The sequence below is a fragment of the Anolis sagrei genome, chromosome 4, assembly GCF_037176765.1.
Source record: "Anolis sagrei isolate rAnoSag1 chromosome 4, rAnoSag1.mat, whole genome shotgun sequence".
In the NCBI taxonomy this organism is placed as follows: Eukaryota; Metazoa; Chordata; class Lepidosauria; order Squamata; family Dactyloidae; genus Anolis; species Anolis sagrei.
Window position 1 is genome coordinate 206,535,620 of NC_090024.1, and position 22,678 is coordinate 206,558,297.

The window sequence follows — 22,678 nt, forward strand, 5'->3', positions numbered from 1 at the left end:
CTGAGGGCCTGCACTATGCAGGTCTCCATCAAAGCAGATTCTGCAATTTCTGAAATGAGGGGAAACCATTTGTATGACAAGATGGCATACAGTTTATTGAATACACATGGTTGTTCTATGGGTACAGGTTATATTTAATAAATGTAGAAAAGCTCATATAACCCCTTTGTTGATGGAAGCTGAAATCCCTTGTTGCCAGTGCCCCCCTGGAGATTGCTGCACAGGCTGACAAGTAAATCCCTGGGCTGCTAGCTTGTTTCCTCACTCTGCAAGGTGAGAACAAATAGTTTTTGTAAGGTCTTATATTGCACAATCCATTTTTCCTGGTGTCGTAAGAAATACTGGGAAACAACTCACATTTTTTTGAGTAGAACAAGGCCTCTGCCTCCCTTGAGATATATTCTTCCCATGGAATATATGGTAGTCTTAGGGGATTAGGTAAGGGGGAATCGGTGTTAGACCTCTCCTAGGTAGCTTACATCTGAAGTTGTGTTTGCCTGTCATCAACTACAGAGTTTCTCAAAACTCTACTCCCCCAGATGTTTTGGACTTCAGCTCTCACAATTCCTAACAGCTGGTAAGCTGTCTGGAATTTCTGGGAACTGAAATCCAAAACACCAGGAGGATCACGGTTTGAGAAACAGTGAATCAGACTAAATGAAAAGCTTACCTTTCTAAAGAAGCACTATCTACTATGTAGCTCATCCAGGTCTTTCTGCATCAACAGACTTGATGTGCTGTACAAAGCACAGTGACAGCTCACTACTTATTATTCTTCCAGTACCAATCCTATTATCACTTTGGTTCACTAAATAACGTTAGATGGATAAATTTGTGTTAATCTGAATAGTTCTCAACAATGAGAACTGCAAAAATTATGCTTTGGTTGGTATCATTTTACTCCTACCATAGAAACCATCCTGTCATATTTAATGAACTTTTGAAGAAAGAAATATGACTTTTTAATTTTGGTCTTTATCTTGTTTCTCAGTAGTGTCATACTTCGTATGCTATGGAGGAAGAAGATTCATGGGAATAATATAATGGTGGCTTTAGATTGCAAGTGTGTGTGTTTTTGATATGTTCTACTAAGCAGTCCCAGTCAATTGGAGATAGACAAAAGGGTGCATGATTTGAGAATTTGGTTCATACCTGTGAAGAGTTAAACCCCTCTCATAAGTAATTTAATCATGTTAAATTAAAACAAAAGTGCATTTCCAGAAACAACAGTTTCAGCCTAGCCAGCTATAAAGCCTCATGAAGTTTAATGCAGAATTACTATGTAGGGGAAATAGAAAATGCTTGGGAATGTAATCCTGATGATTTCTACGTGAATTCAAGACTGCTACTGTGAAGATAGGTTTGTCTTTGAGGGGGGAAAGAATATACTTTCCCTCTGTGGCCGGAAAGAGCACTAGTATATCTTGTAGCTTCAGCAGTCGTTTTGTGTTTCTGGAGAGCAAGTAACTTTAGAGTATTTCCACATTTTGTGAGATAATTGTGATGTTTTGTGTTTTTTTCAGTATATGCTTGCACATATTTCAATTCCATTATTATTCCTGAGTTTGCTGGGTCATTTGACATGACATACGAGTATGTGCACACAATGTCATTTTACTTTTACTGTAAGAAAAATTGGTGTAATGGCAGTTGTAGTATATATAAAATCCAGTTGCTAGATAGTGTATAGAATTCCTGTCTGTTCTCAAGAGTTAGACAACTATTTATGGTACTCTCCAGACTGCCTGATGCAGTTTCCTGTTTCACCCTGAAATAAAATGAAAATAATCTTTGCTCAAAAGCAAAATGTTTCTCGAAACAAAGATCCTTTCGGTGAGCCATTGTTGCGACGGTTGATAACCCTTGCCTTTTTTTCCTGTCTTTTACATGATTTGATTTTACTGAGTAAACACTGTGTACTGAGTAATCTTAAACACAGTCAACAGATAGTACTAAGCAAGTAACTTCAGAATGGTGGAACTAATGCTGTAGTTTCCTCCTTATTTTTGAAGTCTCATAACAGACCATAATAGTTCATTTCTTTAAAGTTATTTTTACAGATATTAGTCAATGTATTCACTGAATTCATTGGTAGCCTTTGGATCAGTAGAAAGGACCAAAGCAGGTCTAATGAGGGAGGAACTTAATGGACCTTAAGGTAGAGGTAGAGAATGGATTGTAATTGATAGGACTCCCCTGTGGGAATGCAAATGGGGAGCTGTAATTCCCCTTCAAGCTTGCATTTGGACATCATTATGTGGGCAGGGGAAAGAATATATTTCCAAACAGAGATTATTGACCAGAAGCACAGGTAATTCTTGGCATAAGACAACATTTAGAAATTTCCCTGCTGGAGTCTGAATTTGCCTGCAACCAAATGAGTCATTCCACTGGCTTTCCTAAAGTGACGGCAAGAGAAGGCCAGATGGAATTAAGTATAATGCACCCTATAACAATTTGGAGTTTTAGGTTTGACACATGTAAATTACATTGTTGCTTTTTGAAGAATTTTATGCCAACATATTGAAAAGCTACCTAGGGAAAGAGCAAAGTGTAATCTGTGAGCTTTTATGCTGACTCAAATATGAATCTTGTTTTAGTTCTCTACTCAAGACAAGAGACAATTGTTCCATATAGTTTTGATCTTTGTATCATGAATCCTTGTATCATACGCCATTATTTTAAAAGAGGTGCAAGTATAGATGTGAACATTTAAACTTGATATTTTTCAGAGGCCACAGTCGCAGTCATGCCATATTTAGGAGTTCCTCAATGTGGACTTTGTTTCCAAAAAGTAACAAATCCAAAAAATTGAAAAAATGCAATAGTTGGCAGCATATTGTTGACTAGGAGTAGAATATTATGTATAGATCAAAACTATCAAAATGTATCAAATCACTTTGGTACAGAGCTTGGAAAATTGCATTGTATTCCTATATTTGGCATGCCTGGAATTGCGGGAAGCACCTTGCTGCTCTCTGAAAACTAATAAACTTAAGATACTCACTCCAAATCAAGACTCCTCTCTTCCCTTGCACATCTTGAAATCTTCGTCTTAAAACCTGAAGAAGCTTGGAATTATTTAGATTTATTATATTTTAAATGTTTTACAATTCTACTCATCCAAGTTAGCTGTGCTCTGAACTACTCTACTAATACTTTTTGCCTTGAAATGTGATATGCATATTTAAAATAGTCACAGGATTATAACTTCAAAGCTTGACGTTATTTAAGTGATCGGCTTTTTACTTTCTAAATTACTTGGCCTAAATCCTTATGCATTTAAGATTGGGTAAGACAGCTTGTTTGATTTTTGCTACTGCTACTCTCTTGCTTTATTTTTTTCCCATTTCTTAAATGAAGTCCTGAATGTAAAACTTGAGTTCTTCATTTTGTTACTATGGAGCTTGTTTCATTGGGAACATACCCTTCTGTATTATGTTTATTTGCAAGATTAAAGAATTATTTCACATGACAAAATATACTATTCATGTAACTCTTTCTACCTTTTTCTTTGAGTTTTCTCTTTCATCTATTCAGTTAAAAAGATCTTTTTGGTTAAATGTTTGATAAGTTTAAACTCCCAAAGTGGGAAGGAACTGTATAGAATGAATGGGGCAAAGAATCAAGTGCTATATGTGATGAAATGACAGGATAGTTTCTTCATAATTAGAAAAATTGAAACTGATAATTTTTTTGTTTCAGAATTTGGCGTTCACTTGGCAGAATTGACTGTAGATCCTGAAGGCGCATTGGCAATACGTCAGGTCAGTCTTTCCTGAATTTATGACCATTGTAATACAGTTCTTGAAATTAATCCTGAATATGACCGTTTTGGTATTTTACATTGTTGTTGTTTTTCCTCACAGCTGGCATCTGTGATTTTGAAACAGTATGTGGAAACTCACTGGTGTTCCCAGTCAGATAAATTTAGACCTCCTGAGACGACAGAAAGGGTAATGCTTATTTTAAATATTATAATTCACAATGTCCAAGTTTAGGAAAATGTATAACTTACATTCTATAGTAAAGGCACTTGCATAAATACAGTAGCATATCCTATTATGTACGTATGACTTGTATCAGACTCATACAAATTATGTATGGTCATTGATAAAACCTTTGTTCTTTTTATGCACAGGCAAAAGCTGCCATTAGGGAACTGCTTCCAAATGGGTTGAGAGAATCAATCAGCAAAGTGCGTTCGAGTGTTGCCTATGCAGTATCTGCAATAGCTCATTGGGATTGGCCTGAAGCTTGGCCCGAGCTTTTCAATCTGTTGATGGAAATGCTGGTCAGTGGGGATCTGAATGCAGTTCATGGAGCTATGAGAGTGCTTACAGGTGTGTATATACTCACAATGAGAGAAAAATTGGTATTAATAGTTTAGGCATTTCACAGGTAAAATGGCATGTTCTGATAAACATTCCAAGATTCAAGGCAATGAATAACAGCTATGTTCACCTACCTCACCATTGTAATTCCAGAATTTTAATAATTAGTTTCCAGTTCATTGTTGGTCTGTCATGCCACTGTTACACAAGCTGTCTCCATAACAGAACCCATCTAGTTTTCACAGAGATGATAAAATTTTGATGGTAAGAAGATTAGGCTAGAGCTCTTCTATCTGGTAATCTTTTATTTTTATTGTACATCGAAGTTGGGGAGACTTTGTTAATGCAAGCACCCAACTACAGTCAGATGTAAATTTACAGCCCTTGTAAGAGCTGAGTTCTCAATCATATAATAATAATAATGATATTTTAATCCTTGTTTTGCTTAGTTATAGACCTGTGTATTATCAGAATTGATGAACGCTATGAAAATGAAAAGTACCATGATGGAAGTACACTTTATTTGTGTAAGCCTATTGTTATCTCACTGTTTCCTAGAATTCACGCGGGAGGTGACTGACACACAGATGCCACTTGTTGCTCCAGTTATTCTACCTGAAATGTACAAGATTTTTACAATGGCGGAGGTATGCGTAAAAACTGTTGTTTAGCCTTTGGTAGGATTAGTGAAAAATCGGTTTTAAAGCAACCATCAGTATATTTAGATGTAATGTGCGTTCACAGTGCCCAAAATTGATGCATTCAACAAAAAGTAGAAATATCATCAATCAGCACTGCTTCTCATAATTTACTTAAAAGAGAACAATGACTAACATTTTGAAGAGCTGCTGAGTTGCCAAAGAAAACTACTGACCTTGTAATTCTGCTCATCCAGTCATAATGGAAGAAATTTTAGAGGGCAAGCAATGCCATTTAAAACCCATTTTTTTAAAAAAAAAAATCCATTTAGTTATGCCTTGGTGTGCTAGAATTTTGAGAGCTAGCCAGCCACCTCAGTTTGGTAATTTTGACTTCTAGCAAAAGTGTGTGCTTGATTTGCTCAAGCATCCATCTATTCATCATTTTGAGCTCTCCTCCAGCAAGACATTTTAATAAATTGATCTTGTTAGTGTTCTTCCTTCATTGTCCATCTTTTACAACTATGCATGAAAGTCAGAAATGAGATATATGCAGTCAAAGAGTTTTTTTGTAATCTATAAAGTACAGTTTGATCTTCCTTTGATTTTTTTGTGTGCTCCTTTAGAAAAAGGTATATTGTTAGTATAATCTCTAGTGCTTCATCCTGTTCTGAACCCATTTTAGGCATTTCCCATTTATCTCGCCATGGGATTTTGGCCTGCATCAATAGGAGCATAGTGTCTAGATCTAGGGAAGTAATGCTACCCCTCTATTCTGCTTTGGTTAGACCACACCTGGAATATTGTGTCAAGTTCTGGGCACCACAATTCAAGAGAGATATTGACAAGCTGGAATGTGTTCAGAGGAGGGTGACTAAAATGATCAAGGTTCTGGAGAACAAGCCCTATGAGGAGCAGCTTAAGGAGCTGGGCATGTTTAGCCTGAAGAAGAGAAGGCTGAGAGGAGATATGATAGCCATGTATAAATATGTGAGAGGAAGCTACAGGGAGGAGGGAGCAAGCTTGTTTTCTGCTTCATTGGAGACTAGGACGCGGAACAATGGCTTCAAACTACAAGAGATTCCATCTGAACATGAGGAAGAACTTCCTGATTGTGGGAGCCGTTCAGCAGTGGAACTCTCTGCCCCAGAGTGTGGTGGAGGCTCCTTCTTTGAGGCTGGATGGCCATCTGTCAGGGGTGTTTTGAATGCAATATTCCTGCTTCTTCGCAGGGGGTTGGACTGGATGGCCCATGAGGTCTCTTCCAACTCTTTGATTCTATGACTCATTGCGGTCTGGAATAGTTCTCTGTCCTGTGAGACAGATATTGCTGTAATCCTCTACACCAGTGGTAAACCAGGGCCAGTCCCTGAGCTCTTGGTTGCTGATCCCTGGTGAGTTTCTAGGACAGAAAGAGTACAAGTATTGTACTAATCTCTAGCACATTTGGAGAGAGAGAAAAAAGATGGCTGCTTCCACAGAACAAATAACCTGAGAAGTACTTCTCTGCTGGATAGTGGTGGTTAACCTATGACACTCCCCCTCTCCGGAGGGGGGGGGGGTTGGCACCCTGTCTGTAAAAGGTTTGCCATCACTTCTGTAGGCTTTGACATTATAAAGCTGTTGCAAATCAAAGAGACAGAGTTCATCCATGTTTTGAGAAGCTGCTTCTTTTCTATTAGGTGTATGGTATTCGTACAAGATCACGTGCTGTAGAAATTTTCACCACTTGCGCCCATATGATCTGCACCATGGAGGAGTTGGAAAAGGTAAATTACTGATTATTGTTGTTGTTATTAGTGAACTCTCTTGATTTTGGTGGAATAACATTTTATTGTACTCTTTTCATGGGATTTATTTTTGTGTTAATTCTTTGCAGTATAAAGATAGTGAAATGATTGAGGGTGCCAAGAAGCATCAAGATTGAAAAGGGAACTTAACCTGAGTTATTTGTAGACAAACTATACTCTCTGGAACTCAATGGCTTCTGCTGTATGAAATGTTGGTTTTTTTTGTAGGTTGGAAATGTTTTCTTTGCAAAATGAGGAAATCTTCAGCTGAGGCACTTGCAATTTCTATTATTATTTGACATGACTCTCAAAAACAAAAGTCACTTGGTTGTAGTGTATGGTAAAACCACCCCACAATCTACAAGAAGGGCAACTGATTTGATAGAACAGTTTGTTTGAGTATTCTTGAATTAAACATGCAATGAAATTTTGGTAAGCCCGGCCAAAATATAAAACCAGCTGGTGTTTTCCCTGGGGAATTGAGGAAACTTAATTGGTGGAATATTGTCAGTATAAGGGTCAGCAGAGCCCCTAACAAGCTGTTGATGGAGGTGATGGGTTATAAACAGGATAGGCTGGTGTAATACGCCTCTCTATTTAAGGTTGACATTATTGTTGCAGACACGCATACTTAGTTCTATTTACTTTAATGGTACAGTGCAGTTCTTAGAGTTAGAAATTGACTAAGTTTTTGCCTGAACTATCTAGAACTACTGATAACTACTGATATGTTTTGCAAGGTCTACTTTATGGTTTCTGCTAATGAATAATAATTATTATGTTTATTTATACCCCACTTTTTCTCTCCACAAAGGAGAGACAAAGTGGCAACTAGAAGTCAATCTTCAACTAGGGCCCCTCTCACACAGCTGAATGAATCCCACATTATCTCTTTTGGAGTGGAATATATGGCAGTGTGGACTCAGATAATCCAGTTCAAGGTAGATATTGTGGGATTTTCTGCTTTGATATTCTGGGTTATGTGACTGTGTGAAGGGCCCTATGTGACAGTGACAGGCATCCAGTTTCTACTAGGTGTAAGGTCTTCATAGATACCCAGATTTACTCCCAGTTTGTTGGTATTGTATCAGAATGTTGTTGATTCTGAGAACATCACATCCATTAAGGTGTTCTACTTAATAAATAGCCATGTTTCCATGGATTCAACCATCTATGGCTGGAAAATATATTTTTTGATTACAAAAAGCAAAACTTGATTTTGCCATTTTATTTAACGAACACAATTTTCCTATACCACTGTATGTAATGGGCCCTTAACATCAATGGGGTTGGGTATCCATAGGGGGTTCTTGAGCCATACCCCAGCAGATATTAAGAGCCCATTGTAATCTGGAAAGCTATTGTAGTAAGTGGGTTGCTGTGAGTTTTCCGGGCTGTATGATGAAAACTCACAGCAACCCAGTGATTCCGGCCATGAAAGCCTTTGACAACACTATTGCAGTTAGTTCCACATATAGTTTCAATACAATTTGGAGGTTTACCTATGTCTTTGAAGGTTACAATGATTGTAAACAGCTAAATCTTTTTGAAAAGCAGATATGAGAGTGGAATTGATACACAGTCAGTCAGATAATTTTTCTACCAATGCTGAGTAATTTAGAAATTGTTATAATTTAAAGATTAAATCATGTTTTCCTTCATTAAAGGGGGCAGCCAAAATTCTGATTTTCCCTGTGGTTCAGCAATTTACCGAAGCCTTTGTGCAGGCCCTGCAAATGCCTGATGGTCCTACATCAGATAGTGGACTTAAAATGGAGGTTTTAAAGGTGAGTATATAAAATACAGTAGTGTGTTAACCCAGAAATTTGAATATCTTGATGTTATAGTAAGTGACGAAAATGGGGTTATTAATCTTTTTTTTAACCCTGTGATGTTTTTCTTTGGTTTTATTTAATTTCCTAGTGTTTCCACTGGGGTTGTCATGTTGCACTAAGGCACTACTTCACATGAATTTAACTGCTAGAACCATTAACAGCATAAATTATTCTGTAGGTTGTAAAATGTGTGTGTCCATTCAGGAAGTATATTATTAATATAAGTTTGTTCGTATCTCAGGTAGAATTTTTTTCTATTCTGCAGATGAAAAAGTATGAATGTAGGGTTGCTCAATCAGTATTTAATTTTATCTCTTAGAGATTGTAAAGGTCTTTCTTTTTTCTTTTCTAGGCAGTGACAGCCTTAGTGAAGAACTACCCAAGGCACATGATTTCTTCAATGCAGCAGATTCTTCCTATTGTTTGGAATACACTTACAGAAAGTGCAGCCTTATACCCTTTTTGCTTGTTTTGAAATTAAAGAAAATTCTAAACAAAGGAAGCAGAAAGGCAGGCAGGGGTAAAGAAAGGCCAGTGATAAAGTAAATTTTAACATGCAGCATAATTTCCCTAAGGAGCAAATGAGTTTTGTGTTTGGGAAAGAACAGTTGAGTAGCATTTCTGTGACTTTGTCTAGGGTCCCAAAAAGTGTGTAGAAATATTCATTCTACATTCACACCTCATTTTCTCTTCTGAAATAATTTTTGTGCCTCAGATTATGTTGCTTATGTAGTATTAGGAAAAGTGGAATTATGTTTTTTGCTTGCCATTTTAAATCAAGACAGAAACTGTTTAAATATTTTTAAATTTCAGTATTTTGAACAAAAACGTCAATAAGAAAAGTAAAACAAATGTAAGAGTATTTTTGTTGGACCAGTTCATTGTTACAAATACATTATTGTCAACCAACGTTTTTAATTACAGAGATTGAAGTTAAATTGCTGGTAAGCTGAAGTCAGTTGTTTATCCTTTAGCTAACTGTATATATGGAAGTAAATAAATATATCTCTGTGACATGTAATTTTGCCAAATTTCTGAAAGTTAGCCACATGTTAACCCTTACTATTGAAATTTTGGACTTGGTTCTAAACAGAATTTTTCCCCCCTCCCACTAGTTCTTAAAGCAAAGAAGGAACCATTTAACCCTCCTAGGGTTGTTAGACTGCAGCTCCCAGCATTTCTCCCCCTTATCTATTCCAGACAGGACAGCTAGGAAATTCAGTCCAGTATCTGGAGGGCTATGTACATCTCACTTTGCCTTAGAAGGCTTTTATTTTTCTTCAACTCCACCCTGTTTTACTATGAAGAATTTGAGCCTCAGTGAAAAGCATTGTAATCTGGTAGTATATAGATTGAATTGAATTATTTTTCCTTAACTTATTTCTACCTATGTAAGAACAGAAGTAAATTACACAGAAGAAGTTGAGGACCCAGTGGATTCTGATGGTAAGACTCTGATTGCTAGAGGAATAACCATGTAATCAATCGTGCAAGACCCCTCAGCACATAGATGAGTCATTTTTGGAAATCATCTTGTGCAAATATTGTAGGATTAAATTCTGATGTAGTGGGGAGGGAATCTGAGGCTGGGCAAATTGAAGGAATCAATCATTTGAAAGCCGACAATTTAAAATATTATTTTAAAAATTATATGCGTGTAATTTCTTTGCAGTTCAAATATGGTGATGAAAACCAACAAAAATTACCAAAGGTCTGCTAGATCTGAGTCTGAAAAATAAACTAGTTGTCATGGAATGAAATGTTTATTTGAAAGCTATTCATAATAATTATTAAATTTGCTGTCACAGAATATTAACACCTATTTTTTTTACAAATTTAGGTGAAGTTTTGGGATTTGAAAACCTAGTGTTCAGCATATTTGAGTTTGTTCATGCTCTATTGGAAAACCACAAATTTAAAAGTACAGTGAAGAAGGCTTTGCCAGAGCTAATATATTATGTCATTCTCTATATGCAGATTACAGAGGAACAGGTAAGCACAACAGTGTGCAAATTATGTTTTTAAAAGTTCATCATATGAACATTTTCAAGTTACCAGTTACAGTTAGAAAATATAGATGCTGAGGTATCTTAAATCAGTTTTTAAGTAATAGGTAGGTGGGTTTATCAAGATGGTCATATGCCATCAAAACTGATATTTTCTTGAAAAGAACTGCTTAGCATTATACAAATTAAATTAAAATAAAAAGTTACTTTAGTATTGGTTGTTTGTTAAATAAATCATTAAATGTAACAATTATTTAGAATAAAGCCCATTTGTATTGCTTGCCTGATACGATAAATAAATAATACATCTTAAAGGAAGTACCATTGTCAGCCATTTTTAATGTAATGTTTCTGAATTTGCTTTTAAGGTGTATATTGTAATGCTTACTCATGTTTTAGCTTTTTACATCTGAGTGGATTGTTCTCGTTTTATTTCACTGCTCAATTCTTTAATCGTATGTTTATTGTTGTTACTATCTGTTATCGTGTATTATTTTGATATGTTTGTACCCATTTTGAGGCATTGAATGTTTGCCTTTTTTGTGTGTAAACCGCCCTGAGTCCCTCCAGGAAGAGAAGATGGTTTAAAAAAAATGATGATGATGATGATTATTATTATTGCATCCTCGTTGCTATAGCTATTCAGTCACTGCATTAACTGTTGTTGAAAATATATTGAATTTGCTGCATTTTGCATTTTTGAGCTGCAGATTTTTTTTAAATAGTTAACTAAAGATGTTTCTGAAATATTTCACAGTTGCTTTTGTGAATAGAAAATATCCAGACTATTGACTTTCTTGAGATATGTTGGCATTTATTTTCATGTGAGCTAGCTTGAACTGAGTGCTAGAAATCTTAGTTGTGTCTCATCATCTCATATGATTTTGAGACTGCTTGGTTGCAAATGGCTCAACAGCCAAAGGTTTGGTTGACAAGGAACAAGAGAAGACCAGAAAAGAGGAAGATATACAAACATTTTCAGTTGCCTACCTTCCTATTTTTCCTCAGAAGGACATGGGAAATGAAAAATTTAAACACCTGGACTCAGTAATTAGGAGGAGCCCTTTCAGTATCTCACTATGGTATAAAAATAAGGAGAAAAAAAAATCTGTTTTAAAATGTTGGTGTAGGGATGAGAAACAAACATTTTCTAATATAGTGCATTCTGTCTTTTGTAACCATGTATAGATTTTATTTCATTGAGTCAATATGTTATAGGAAAAATAAAATTGGAAACTTTTAGTGCATCTAACATAGTGCAGTTGACATAGTTTAATATATAGTCTTAGATGAGCAGAGTTTGCTGTAAGTTTCTGAGCTGCAGTTTTTTTTCAGATAAAAGTATGGACTGCAAATCCGCAGCAGTTTGTTGAAGATGAAGATGATGATACTTTTTCCTACACAGTTAGAATTGCTGCTCAGGACTTACTGCTGGTAAGAGAGAATACCTACTGTCTGGAGTATTATTATTATTATTATTATTAACTTTATTTGTACCCCGCTAGCATCTCCCGAAGGACTCGATGCGGCTTACAAAGGCCAAGGCCACAAAACACAACACAAACAAATAACACCAAAAGCAAAATTAAAAACAGTTAAAGCAATATTAACGACATGCAATAGACAGTATATCAAGACACAATAAAAACTGGGCCGGGCCAGAGTAATGGGTACAGGATTAAAAGTGCTAATGTGGCAGGTGGTATACGAGGATTATAGGGCAAGTGCAGTGTGCGGTGTGCAATAATCTTAGTTCTATTAAAAGTGCTTCGAGGACTTGTTATACTTAACTACTTAAACTTTGCTATCTCTAGATGCTGCTGAAGTTTAGCTCTCATAATTACTGACTTTTGGCCAAGTTTGTTTGGTCAAATGGGAATCAAAATCCAAAAATATATAGGAGGGCTACAGCTTCCCCATTTCTTCCCTAAATGGTAATGGTAATTTAGAGCATAAGAGAGCCAGTAGGGTGTAGTGTTGGACCCCAACTCTGGAAAACAGGGTTAAATCCCTACTCAGACATTGAAAGCTGCTTCATGACCATGGGAAATAATATCCTCCCAACCTCAAAGGAAGGCAGTTGTAAAAGCCCCTCTGAACAAATCTTGCCAAGTAAATCCCATGACAACATTGTCATTGTTTGGGAGCAACTTGAAAGCATACAACAGCAAATAGGCATTGATATGCATTTTATATCTATTGTAAACACACCAGATTGCTGAGAGCCAAGGTATGAATTTCAGCTTGTGAAAAAACACAGTCTTGCACAAAAATGCACACACAACCCCCCAAACCCCAAAACCTTTGTTTTTACCTTTAAAGTAAAGGTAAAGGTTTCTCCTTGACATTAAGTCTAGTTGTGTCGGGGGTGGCGCTTATCTCCACTTCTAAGCCGAAGAGCCAGCATAGACACCTCCTAGGTCATGTGTCCAGCATGACTGCATGGAGAGCCATTACGTTTCTGCAGAAGCAGTACCTATTGATCTACTCACATTTGTTTTCGAACTGCTTGGTTGGCAGAAGCTGAGTCTAACAGCAGGAGTTCACCCCATTCCCCGGATTTGAACTGGCGACCTTTTGGTCAGCAAGTTCAGCAGCTCAGCAGTTTAACCCGCTGCGCCACCAGGCGGCCCCTGTTTTTACCTGTATGCTGCTTAAAATTGTGACTGGAACTGAAGCAATATCTATTTTGGTCGCTGTTTTGTGAAGTTTATATTATGTAATCACTGCATTCCCTTTGGATGCCTTGCTAAACCTCCTGGTCAGTCTGAAACAGAATGAAGAGCGAGGATATTTTTCTTAACAGTTCTGTCTTGTCCATGTTGTCTATATTTTGAGGTTATAGACTTTATCATACCAAATTTGAGGTGTTGTCATCTTTTTCTTTAGGCTGTGGCAGCCGATTTCCAAAATGAGAGTGCAACAGCTTTGGCTGCAGCAGCAACAAGACACTTGCAGGAAGCTGAACAAGCAAAAAACAGTGGTGCTGAACATTGGTAAGCTGTATTACTGTTAGTATTAGAAACATGCCTCTCAGCAGAAGTTGCTAGTGAACATAAGTGGCACTCCTAACCTCTGTAATGGCTCCTCATAAACATCTAGTTGGCCATAGAAAACCAAAGATAATCTATCATCTTGGAATGTCTAATACACATAACCAATTTGAAGATATCTTGCCATCTTTTCTCACTGCTTTAGCAGCCAAGGCCCAATCCTGTAGAATCTTAGCATTCATAGTTTGATGCTGTATTGAATCCTGTTCCAGAAATCTTTGATGCTTCAAAAGACTTCCGATTCCCAGGTTCTTTAGGGTGCAGTCTGGCAGCTAAAGTGTATCAAACTTATAATTGTACAGTCTGAAAAGGTCCCATGTAATGACAGAAATATATGAGAGGTCTTATAGTATTGATGTTCAACTCTGTCTCGTTCTAATTTCATCAGATATTTTCCTTCAACAAAATAATTATTCAAATTCTGATGTAAGATGCATCCTTGTATGATGGGGCAGTAGTGGCAAAATACATAATAAATATCAATGCTAAATGCATTAGTTTTGTTTGCTATGTGCTTGAATTGCAATCATGTGTCTCAAAACAAGAATACAGAGTTTAGAAGACTATAAAAGAAATGCATGTAAGATATCAAAGTATCACCAGTCATATGAGCTAAGGGTTTGTGCTGCCATCACTGCCATCATATTTACTTGGCAAAGGACTTTGGTGAAATTTGGCATGGTACATGGTATTTTGGGACTGATTTTTGTAATAATTACAGTTTTCTGGAGGGTGAAGGGAGCGGGAGGTGTCAAAGAACATAATGATTGGTATTTAACAATATTTAGCCAAATGACTTGTTTTAGATCCGTCCAGTATCAGCCATACTTAAAGCTGCTGTGAAATATATACTCAACACTGAAATAATCACGAAATAATACTAAGAGGGAAAACATCTGATGTAGGATAAAGAAAACAAAAGATTCAGCAAAAGGGTCAGCATCTTCTCTTGTTTTATTGGGCCATAAATTGTTGATTATATCATTTATAAATGGTACTGTGGAGAACAATTTTAATCTACATTTTCTAGGAGACTAAGGGAAACTAGATCTTCAAATGTTCAGTTGTATTTTTTTCACATAGTGATTGAATTATCTAAAAGGCTGCAAGAACGTTAAAACAACTCTATATCTTCTTGATCCAATTAAAGCCATTCACAGACAATATTAATACTAATTCAGTAAGACTAATACTGAAGACTAATCTAATTTAAAATAGTCTTTACTACACCAGTGCAGTCTTTTTCAATTACCACTTAAGGGAATCAAATCATCTATGAACTACATCTCTAGCAAATTGTATCTTCAGTATAGAGTAAAGTAATTGGAATAACATACTGAAAGTATTGTATTTTATAGAGGGCCCCACTTTTCACTTAAAGTATACAGTAATTCATGTTTGCAAATGTTTGTTTACAGTATAGGTTAAGTCTCCCTTATCCGAAATGCTTGGAACTAGAGGTTTTTTAGACTTTGAATATTTGGGGTTTTTGGAATACCTATTCTTGCATATGTGTAGTGAATAAGGTATAGGAGGGAAGGGGAGCTAGCCACATGCCCAGCGTCGGCTCAGTTTTTTCTGAAGGAGCTCTGATGGGAAGAGAGAAGAGGAGGAAGGACATTTTGTTTACACAAGGCCCCTGCACAAAGGCAGATATCTCAGACATTTTTCCTGGGTGTCATCATACTTCCTGCCGTCTTAGCAAAACAGTCAGAAAAGGAAGGGAAAATCACCCCATGAGCCTTTTTCACTCTGTCTTGATACAGGCAGCATTTAATGAGACCACTCCTTCCGTGGCCAGTTTCCAGGACACACACTCTGCCATTCAGCACACGTTGTTGTTGTTGTTGTTGTTGTTGTTATTATTAACACAACAAGATGAGTCCACAGCAAACAAGATCACTCTGCTGGCTGTTGTATTGGATTATTATTATTATTATTATTATTATTATTATTATTTACTTCCTTTTTCTACTGCCTTTCTCCCAATATAGGGACCCACCCACTATTGATGAGCACTGAACATGTGACTAGTTCTCTTTCCCCAAAGTGGGTGACTGGTAGCAAAATGATGTGGTTTTTTGGAGTATTTCAGATTTCCGGATAAGGGAGGCTCAACCTGTACTCCCATGGAATTAATGGTTAAACTAGAAAGATGAATATAGGAAAACCTAAGTCACTTATATTTTGCAGGTGGAAAATACATGAAGCTTGCATGCTGGCTTTAGGTTCAGTCAAATCTCTTATCACAGACAGTGTGAAGAATGGCAGGATACACTTTGACATGCATGGATTTCTAACAAGTGTTGTTCTTGCAGACCTCAATCTGTCAGGTACTTCACCATTTGATTTACTGATTTGATGCTTAAAAATCAAAGAACCTTCTAAGTATACTATTGCTTTTCCATGTTTATGCAAGCTGTGATTAATTTATAAATCATTGACATCTAACCTTAAGGTCTACTTAAATTCTGACAATGAGGAAGAGCTTCAGAGTAGGAGAAGCAGTGGTTTCTTCTTCCCTGCACCTCAGTGTTGCTGTTTTTTCAGGACCCATGGCTTTGAAAGCATTAAACATCTCTTTTCTGCTTCATCCATCAAAAGCAAGGAGGGGATATATACAAATTACCAGATACTTCAGCTATTTTCCTGTACCATACCACATTAGCACCCCTCCCCCCACCACCACCCTAATACTTCTCTACGCAACATACACAGAAGAAAGAAATGTTAAGTACTTTCTACTAGGGATGGGTGAAATGTCTTGAGCCTGCCTGTGAAGGAGGCACTGTAAGATGATTAAAATATGTTATGTGGAAGAGAAATTATTCATCATCATACTTCCTGCCAGATTTCGCCCACATCCTAGGTGTTGCTCTCTGACAACAGGGGGAAACATCAGGAAAAATGGGAACTCCCACTAGTTAAAACTTTGTTTCAGGTCACATTATAATTCACTATTGGTTTTTGAAGGAATTTATGGTGAAATAGATTCACAAGGACATGCAGGATATATTGGGAGAATCTGCTTCACATTATGCAACAGTGAAAGGGTGTGTGGCAGAATTCAAAAGGGGTGGGAATAATTTGCAAATTTATTTATTAATTATTTATTTACTGTATTTATACCCTGCTCTTCTCAACCCCAAAGGAGACTCAGAGCGGCTTACAGATTATGGCAACATTCAATGCCGCATCATACAACAAATAATAAATATAACATAACAAATTATAAAACAATTAAAACATATAAATGCAATAAGTACAACAACAAATAATAAATATAACATATCAAATTATAAAACAATTAAAACATATAAATGCAATAAAACATATTAAAAAATAGTTTTAACAGAGCAGATGTTCCATCAGGAGAAGAATGAGATGCCAAACCGGGGTCGCAGTGTTCACTCGAGAGGGCTCAGGTGAATCAAGGGCCATGGCTGGAAGAAACAAATGTAGGTATCTCTGTGCTGACCCAAGGATGCTGAAATGGAGGCCAATCAAGATAGAGTCCAGCAGCACCAAGCGGTCCCCAGAAGCTGAGTGAGTCCCTAGAAGCTGAGCCAGAGGCAACAGGAGAAACAACGCTGCCCCTTCCCTCAAAGCCCCTGATGATGGTACCTTCACTTGCTTAGGCCTGAGGCCTTGCAGGCATAGTTCTTTTTATGCCCCAGCCTCTGGGGCAAGCAGGTGTTGTTGCTGGCCTTGAGCCGCAGAGTCAGGGCCTTGGTTCTGCCAGGAGTGAGTCCACGGGAGCTGAGCCAGAGGCAACAGGAGAAACAAACACTGCCCCTGGTGATGGTACCTTCACTGGTCAACAGGGAAACAAGGGACAAGAATGTGGCACATGTGCACAACATGGTTCTGTCAAGTGATGCTGCGATTCTTAGCAGAAAAGCTGGGAATTCCACACAAACATGTGCATAATAATATAATAATTAACATTATTTATATCCTCCCTGAAGGGACTCGGGGCAGCTTATAAGGCACTCCAAGCTGCACATATAATATACAACAGGTAAAAATGGTACAAAAGTATAAAACAAGTCACATAAAATTATAACAACCCCCATGAGATTATTTACAATGAATTACACATGCAGAAGGTTTCAGCAAAGTGGGAACACCAGAATGTGACCCCAGAACAAGAGCAACAATGGCTGTTGTTTTTTCTGCTCATTTGAAATGTCTCCCCACCAACATAGATGATGCCCTGAGTCAACTCATAACACAAAGATGAAACAGTAGAAACATCGGACATCTCCACCCTCATTTGCTGTCATGGATGCTATTAAGGACTGGTGAGACTCACAGGAGAAATCATTATTTCTCCAAGGGTTAGCTAAACTGGAATACAGATGGGAAAAGTGTAAACGTGTAGGGGGAATTCCTGAAACAGTTGTAAAGTTTCATTGCTATCGGACAACTGCATCACAGGTAGGCTCAAGACTTTTCACCCACCCCTCATAGAATTACAGGCAGTCCCCGAGTTACAAACATCTGATTTCCATTTGACTCAAAAGTCAAGAATGGCAGTGAGAAAACAGGAAGTGAAAGAAATCAATCAAAAGCAAGGTGTCTCCACTGAAGCTTTATCAGCAATCCTTGTTTCCACAACAAGCCAGTTTTTTCAAAATCGACTTAACACAGGAACAGTTAGTGAGGTGAAATATTTCTCTCTATATATATATATGTTTGTGTGTGTGGCTGGAGTTACACTTTAAAATGTACTTGTTCCAACTTACATACAAATTCAACTTAAGAACAAACCTGTAGAACCTATCTTTTTCGTAACTTGGGAACTGTCTGTGCTTTGTCTTCCCTGTCTCAGATACACTCAGGGAAAGAATCTTTGTATTCAAATGAAGTATTTTACCTCCTTGCTATATCCTTTAAATAGCTTTTCCCAATTGCAGAAGACTCTGCTGTGTAAAGATTCAGAAGGATGGATACCGTAGCAATAATACTTTACATACTTTTCTTCCAGTGTCCCCTTTTCTGCTTGGCCGTGCTCTTTGGGCTGCAAGTCGCTTCACAGTTGCCATGTCCCCAGAGCTCATCCAGCAATTTCTACAAGCTACAGTTAGTGGTCTTCATGAAACCCAACCACCTTCTGTCCGAATTTCTGCAGTAAGGGCTATTTGGGGGTATGTACATCAAGAGATAAGGCATATTTTAGTCTATTTGGGCCACATGTGGGGAAATGTCAAATAAGACTACTGTTTTGCTAAGATGTGAAGTATTGGGGCAATAATCTTAAATCTGTGATAATGAGAGAAATTATTCCGATTTACTAATCTTGCTGAAATTTTCTGGACTTTTCCCCCTAGTTATTGCGATCAACTGAAAATCTCTGAAAGCACCCATGTCTTACAGCCTTTCCTTCCTAGTATCCTTGATGGACTCATACATTTAGCAGCTCAGTTTAGTTCAGAGGTCCTTAATCTTGTGATGGAAACACTTTGCATCGTCTGCACAGTTGACCCAGCCTTTACAGCAAGTGTAGAGAACAAGATTTGTCCCTTCACAATTGCAATATTTCTCAAATATAGTAATGGTATGTATTCTGCTAAGCTCTTGATATTATATGAACAGATAATTCAAAATACGTTGTTCAGTGCAAAATAAAAGTTAGCTAAGATTTTTTTTAATTTCAGTATTTCACTTGTTCGCTCTTTTAGCATCTAAGGGTAGTAGAATTAGTGCGGTTTACCACTACTTTAACTTCCATGACCCAATGCTATGAAATCATTGGAGTTGTAGTTTAAAAAGGTCTTTGGCCTTCTTTGGTGCCTCACCAAACTAAAAAAGTGGGTTAAACCCCTGTGCCAGCAGGACTGAAGACCGACAGGCCACAGGTTTGTATCCGGGGAGAGCGCGGATGAGCTCCCTTTGTCAGCTCCAGCTCTCCATGCGGGGACATGAGAAAAGCCTCCCACAAGAATGATAAAACATCAAAAACATCTGGGCGTCCCCTGGGCAACGTCCTTGCAGACGGCCAATTCTCTCACACCAGAAGCAACTTGCAGTTTCTCAAGTCACTCCTGACACGATATATATATAAAAAAACCAAACTACAAATCTCAGGATTTCATATATTGAGCCATGGCAGTTAAAGTGGTGCCATATTATGACAGGACAGGCATGAAATAATTTATATGACATGTTGCATTGTTTTTGCAGTCAGATTCTTGTGTTTCATAATATCACATTAAATCCCGAATCATAAACATGTTCTTCACACTGCTGATGCTTCTTCCTTGTTGTTGATGCTCTTATTGTTATTTCTAGAAAGATGTAAATGCAAACAAAAGTTAACCTTTATTCTCAAATCCTTTGTACTGTAACCAAAGGTTTAGCTTATTCCATTTCTTTTAAAGTTGATCAGGAGCTTCTCAAATAGTCTATAATCAAATTAGAAAAAGTGTAGTTTGGTATCTGGTTCTGGTTGTAGAAGAGACATCCTTCTAATGGAGCTCTAGTAAAGGTCAAGGTTTCTCCCTGCTATTAAGCCTAATTGAGTCCGACTCTGGGGGTGGTGCTCATCTCCATTTCTAAGCCAAAGAGCCAATGTTGTCCATGTGGCCGGCATTACCTTCCCGCCAGAGTGGTACCTATTGATCTACTCACATTTGCAAGTTTTCAAACTGCTTGGTTGGCAGAATCTAACAGCGGGAGCTCACCCTGCTCACTGGATTTGAACTGCTGATCTTTCGGTCAGCAAGTTCAGCAGCTCAACGGTTTAACTTGCTGCATCACCGGGTTAAACTAGTCTAAGGCTCTTATTATAAAAAAATGTTTTCTTCTCACATGTAACACATAAAAGAAGAGAGTCAGTTGTTGAAGCTGAGTCTTTTTCTCATACTTAATTCTTTAAGGCAAATGCTGCCATACTTACAGAGGTACACTGTTAGATATCTGAGAACATTTTTTAGTCTATATAACATTTAAAACAAGTATGCTAGCATTTCTTATTACAGCTGTGCAGCTTTATCTAGCTATTCATCAGTAATTACTGGTGTCTGTCCCTCTTTTAGATCCTGTTGTTGCCTCTCTTGCTCAAGATATCTTTAAGGAACTAGCACAAATACAGGCTTGCCAAGATGCAATGCAGATGAGATTGATCCCAACACTTGTCAGTATTATGCAGGCTCCTGCTGATAAGATTCCAGCAGGACTTTGTGCAGTAAGTATTCAGACAACTTTCAAAATGTGAAGCACGCTCTCTCTCTCCCCCCTTTGTTTCTTCTTTATAGAACACAGAAACATATTCACAAATTGCTTCTGAAAAGTGTATTCAATCATGGGAGGGTGTGTGTGTTTTTCAATGTATATAACTAATCCTTGATCTTTGGGGCCTTAGAGCTACATTGCAATTACTATTTCTTGATTTATGTTGGCCTACAATTATGAGTACTTTCTGACAGGTTGTGAGGCCTTTTCACAGTGGTAAGGATCTAGATTAAGTCCAGGTCTCATGGAAATCAGGTGGACTTGAATCATGACTATTGTGTTTCGTTAGTTTCAGTAGCAAATAAATACAGCTAACTTAATCAAGTCCAATCCATAAACATTAGGATTTCTACTTTTCTTATTTTATTTGAAGTGGCCATCTTGAAGAATCTTGTGCATCTTGAAGATGACAAAAGTGATTCCTGAAAATCAATCTGTTTCTTGTTCCTCATAAGGAAATCACTTTTGCTAAGTGAAAAATATGAAGCATTAAGGTGTCAGAATGTTGATTGTTCATATCCTAACTCAAGAATAGCCTACTTCCAAAGAGCAAATAAAAAGTCATAATCCCTCGACAGCACTTTTCAAGGAATGGGATAGATGTACCTTTCTATTGATGCGCACTTTGTTATTTTCTAGTCAGTAATCTCCCCTTTCTGAACTTTTCTTTTTCAGACTTCTATAGACATTTTAACAACTGTTGTGAGAAATACTAAGCCTCCTCTTTCAGAGCTCTTAATATGCCAAGCTTTCCCTGCTGTGGCTCAGTGTAGCCTTCATACCGATGACCATGCTACTATGCAGGTAATTTATTTATTTTTTGGTGCTGGGGAGCTGAGGAAGGGAAGTAGTGGAAAAATTTCTTAGTCAAACCAGCTGCATACTGAATAGGATATTTAACATTGTGAAATAGAAGTGCCAGGTAACTGTTTAATACATAAAAGCTTTCTTGGTGAGTCATTAGTTACACTTGAATCACATTTATAACTTCAGGGCTGTTTACATTTATTCTAGACTTTGTCTTCCATCTGGAAGCATTTCTCTTTAAGCTGTTCTCTAGATATTTACAGCATGAGTTCCAAGGATAGTCATAATAAGTTTTTATAGTCAGTTTGTACTGAATATAAAAATATTTAATATCATCTATCCATATCTACAGTCATTCTGATACAGGCAACTAAGTGTAGAGCAAGGGTACAAAAGGACATGGAAAGATCTTCTGCAATATTAGCTGTTTTTCCCCCTTTATGTTTATAATGTATAATTTGGAATGGCTGGATTCTCAGTGGATTGGAAGGGTGAGTCTTGACTATGTGTTGTATTATTTGTTCAGAATGGTGGGGAATGTCTACGTGCATACATCTCAGTAGCTCTGGAGCAGATTGCACAGTGGCACGATGAACAAGGCCACAATGGACTGTGGTATGTGATGCAGGTGGTGAGCCAACTTCTGGATCCACGCACCTCGGAGTTTACAGCTGCCTTTGTAGGCAGATTAGTTTCTACGTTGATTTCTAAAGCAGGAAGTGAATTAGGAGAGAATTTGGACCAGATTCTAAGAGCAATTCTTAGTAAAATGCAGCAAGCAGAAACACTTACTGTAATGCAGGTAAGGAGGCTGGAAAGTAAAAGAAACCTTGACAGTGTGCTTGTTAAAAAACTTAACTATGGGCCTTATCACACTTTATTATTATTTATTTATTTACAGTATTGATATACCACTTTTCTCACCCTGGGGGGGGGGGGGTCAAATTGGTTTACACAGAGATAGTAGCAAAATTCAATG

At 37.4% G+C, this 22,678-nt stretch overlaps 1 protein-coding gene across 2 annotated transcripts in view; it reads left to right on the forward strand.

The window, feature by feature from the left end:
• IPO9 (importin 9) overlaps window positions 1-22,678 on the forward strand; it is a 36,287-nt gene that overhangs the window by 7,315 nt on the left and 6,294 nt on the right. For both annotated transcript variants that reach the window (XM_060772437.2, XM_060772438.2), the window contains exons 2-18: window positions 3,706-3,767; window positions 3,870-3,956; window positions 4,142-4,343; window positions 4,893-4,981; window positions 6,655-6,741; window positions 8,430-8,549; window positions 8,950-9,050; window positions 9,985-10,043; window positions 10,438-10,589; window positions 11,939-12,037; window positions 13,493-13,599; window positions 15,850-15,989; window positions 18,647-18,806; window positions 18,990-19,216; window positions 20,697-20,845; window positions 21,568-21,696; window positions 22,226-22,501. In XM_060772437.2, the coding sequence (XP_060628420.1) occupies window positions 3,706-3,767; window positions 3,870-3,956; window positions 4,142-4,343; window positions 4,893-4,981; window positions 6,655-6,741; window positions 8,430-8,549; window positions 8,950-9,050; window positions 9,985-10,043; window positions 10,438-10,589; window positions 11,939-12,037; window positions 13,493-13,599; window positions 15,850-15,989; window positions 18,647-18,806; window positions 18,990-19,216; window positions 20,697-20,845; window positions 21,568-21,696; window positions 22,226-22,501 (2,246 nt within the window). The remainder of the gene's footprint in view (window positions 1-3,705; window positions 3,768-3,869; window positions 3,957-4,141; window positions 4,344-4,892; window positions 4,982-6,654; window positions 6,742-8,429; window positions 8,550-8,949; window positions 9,051-9,984; window positions 10,044-10,437; window positions 10,590-11,938; window positions 12,038-13,492; window positions 13,600-15,849; window positions 15,990-18,646; window positions 18,807-18,989; window positions 19,217-20,696; window positions 20,846-21,567; window positions 21,697-22,225; window positions 22,502-22,678) is intronic.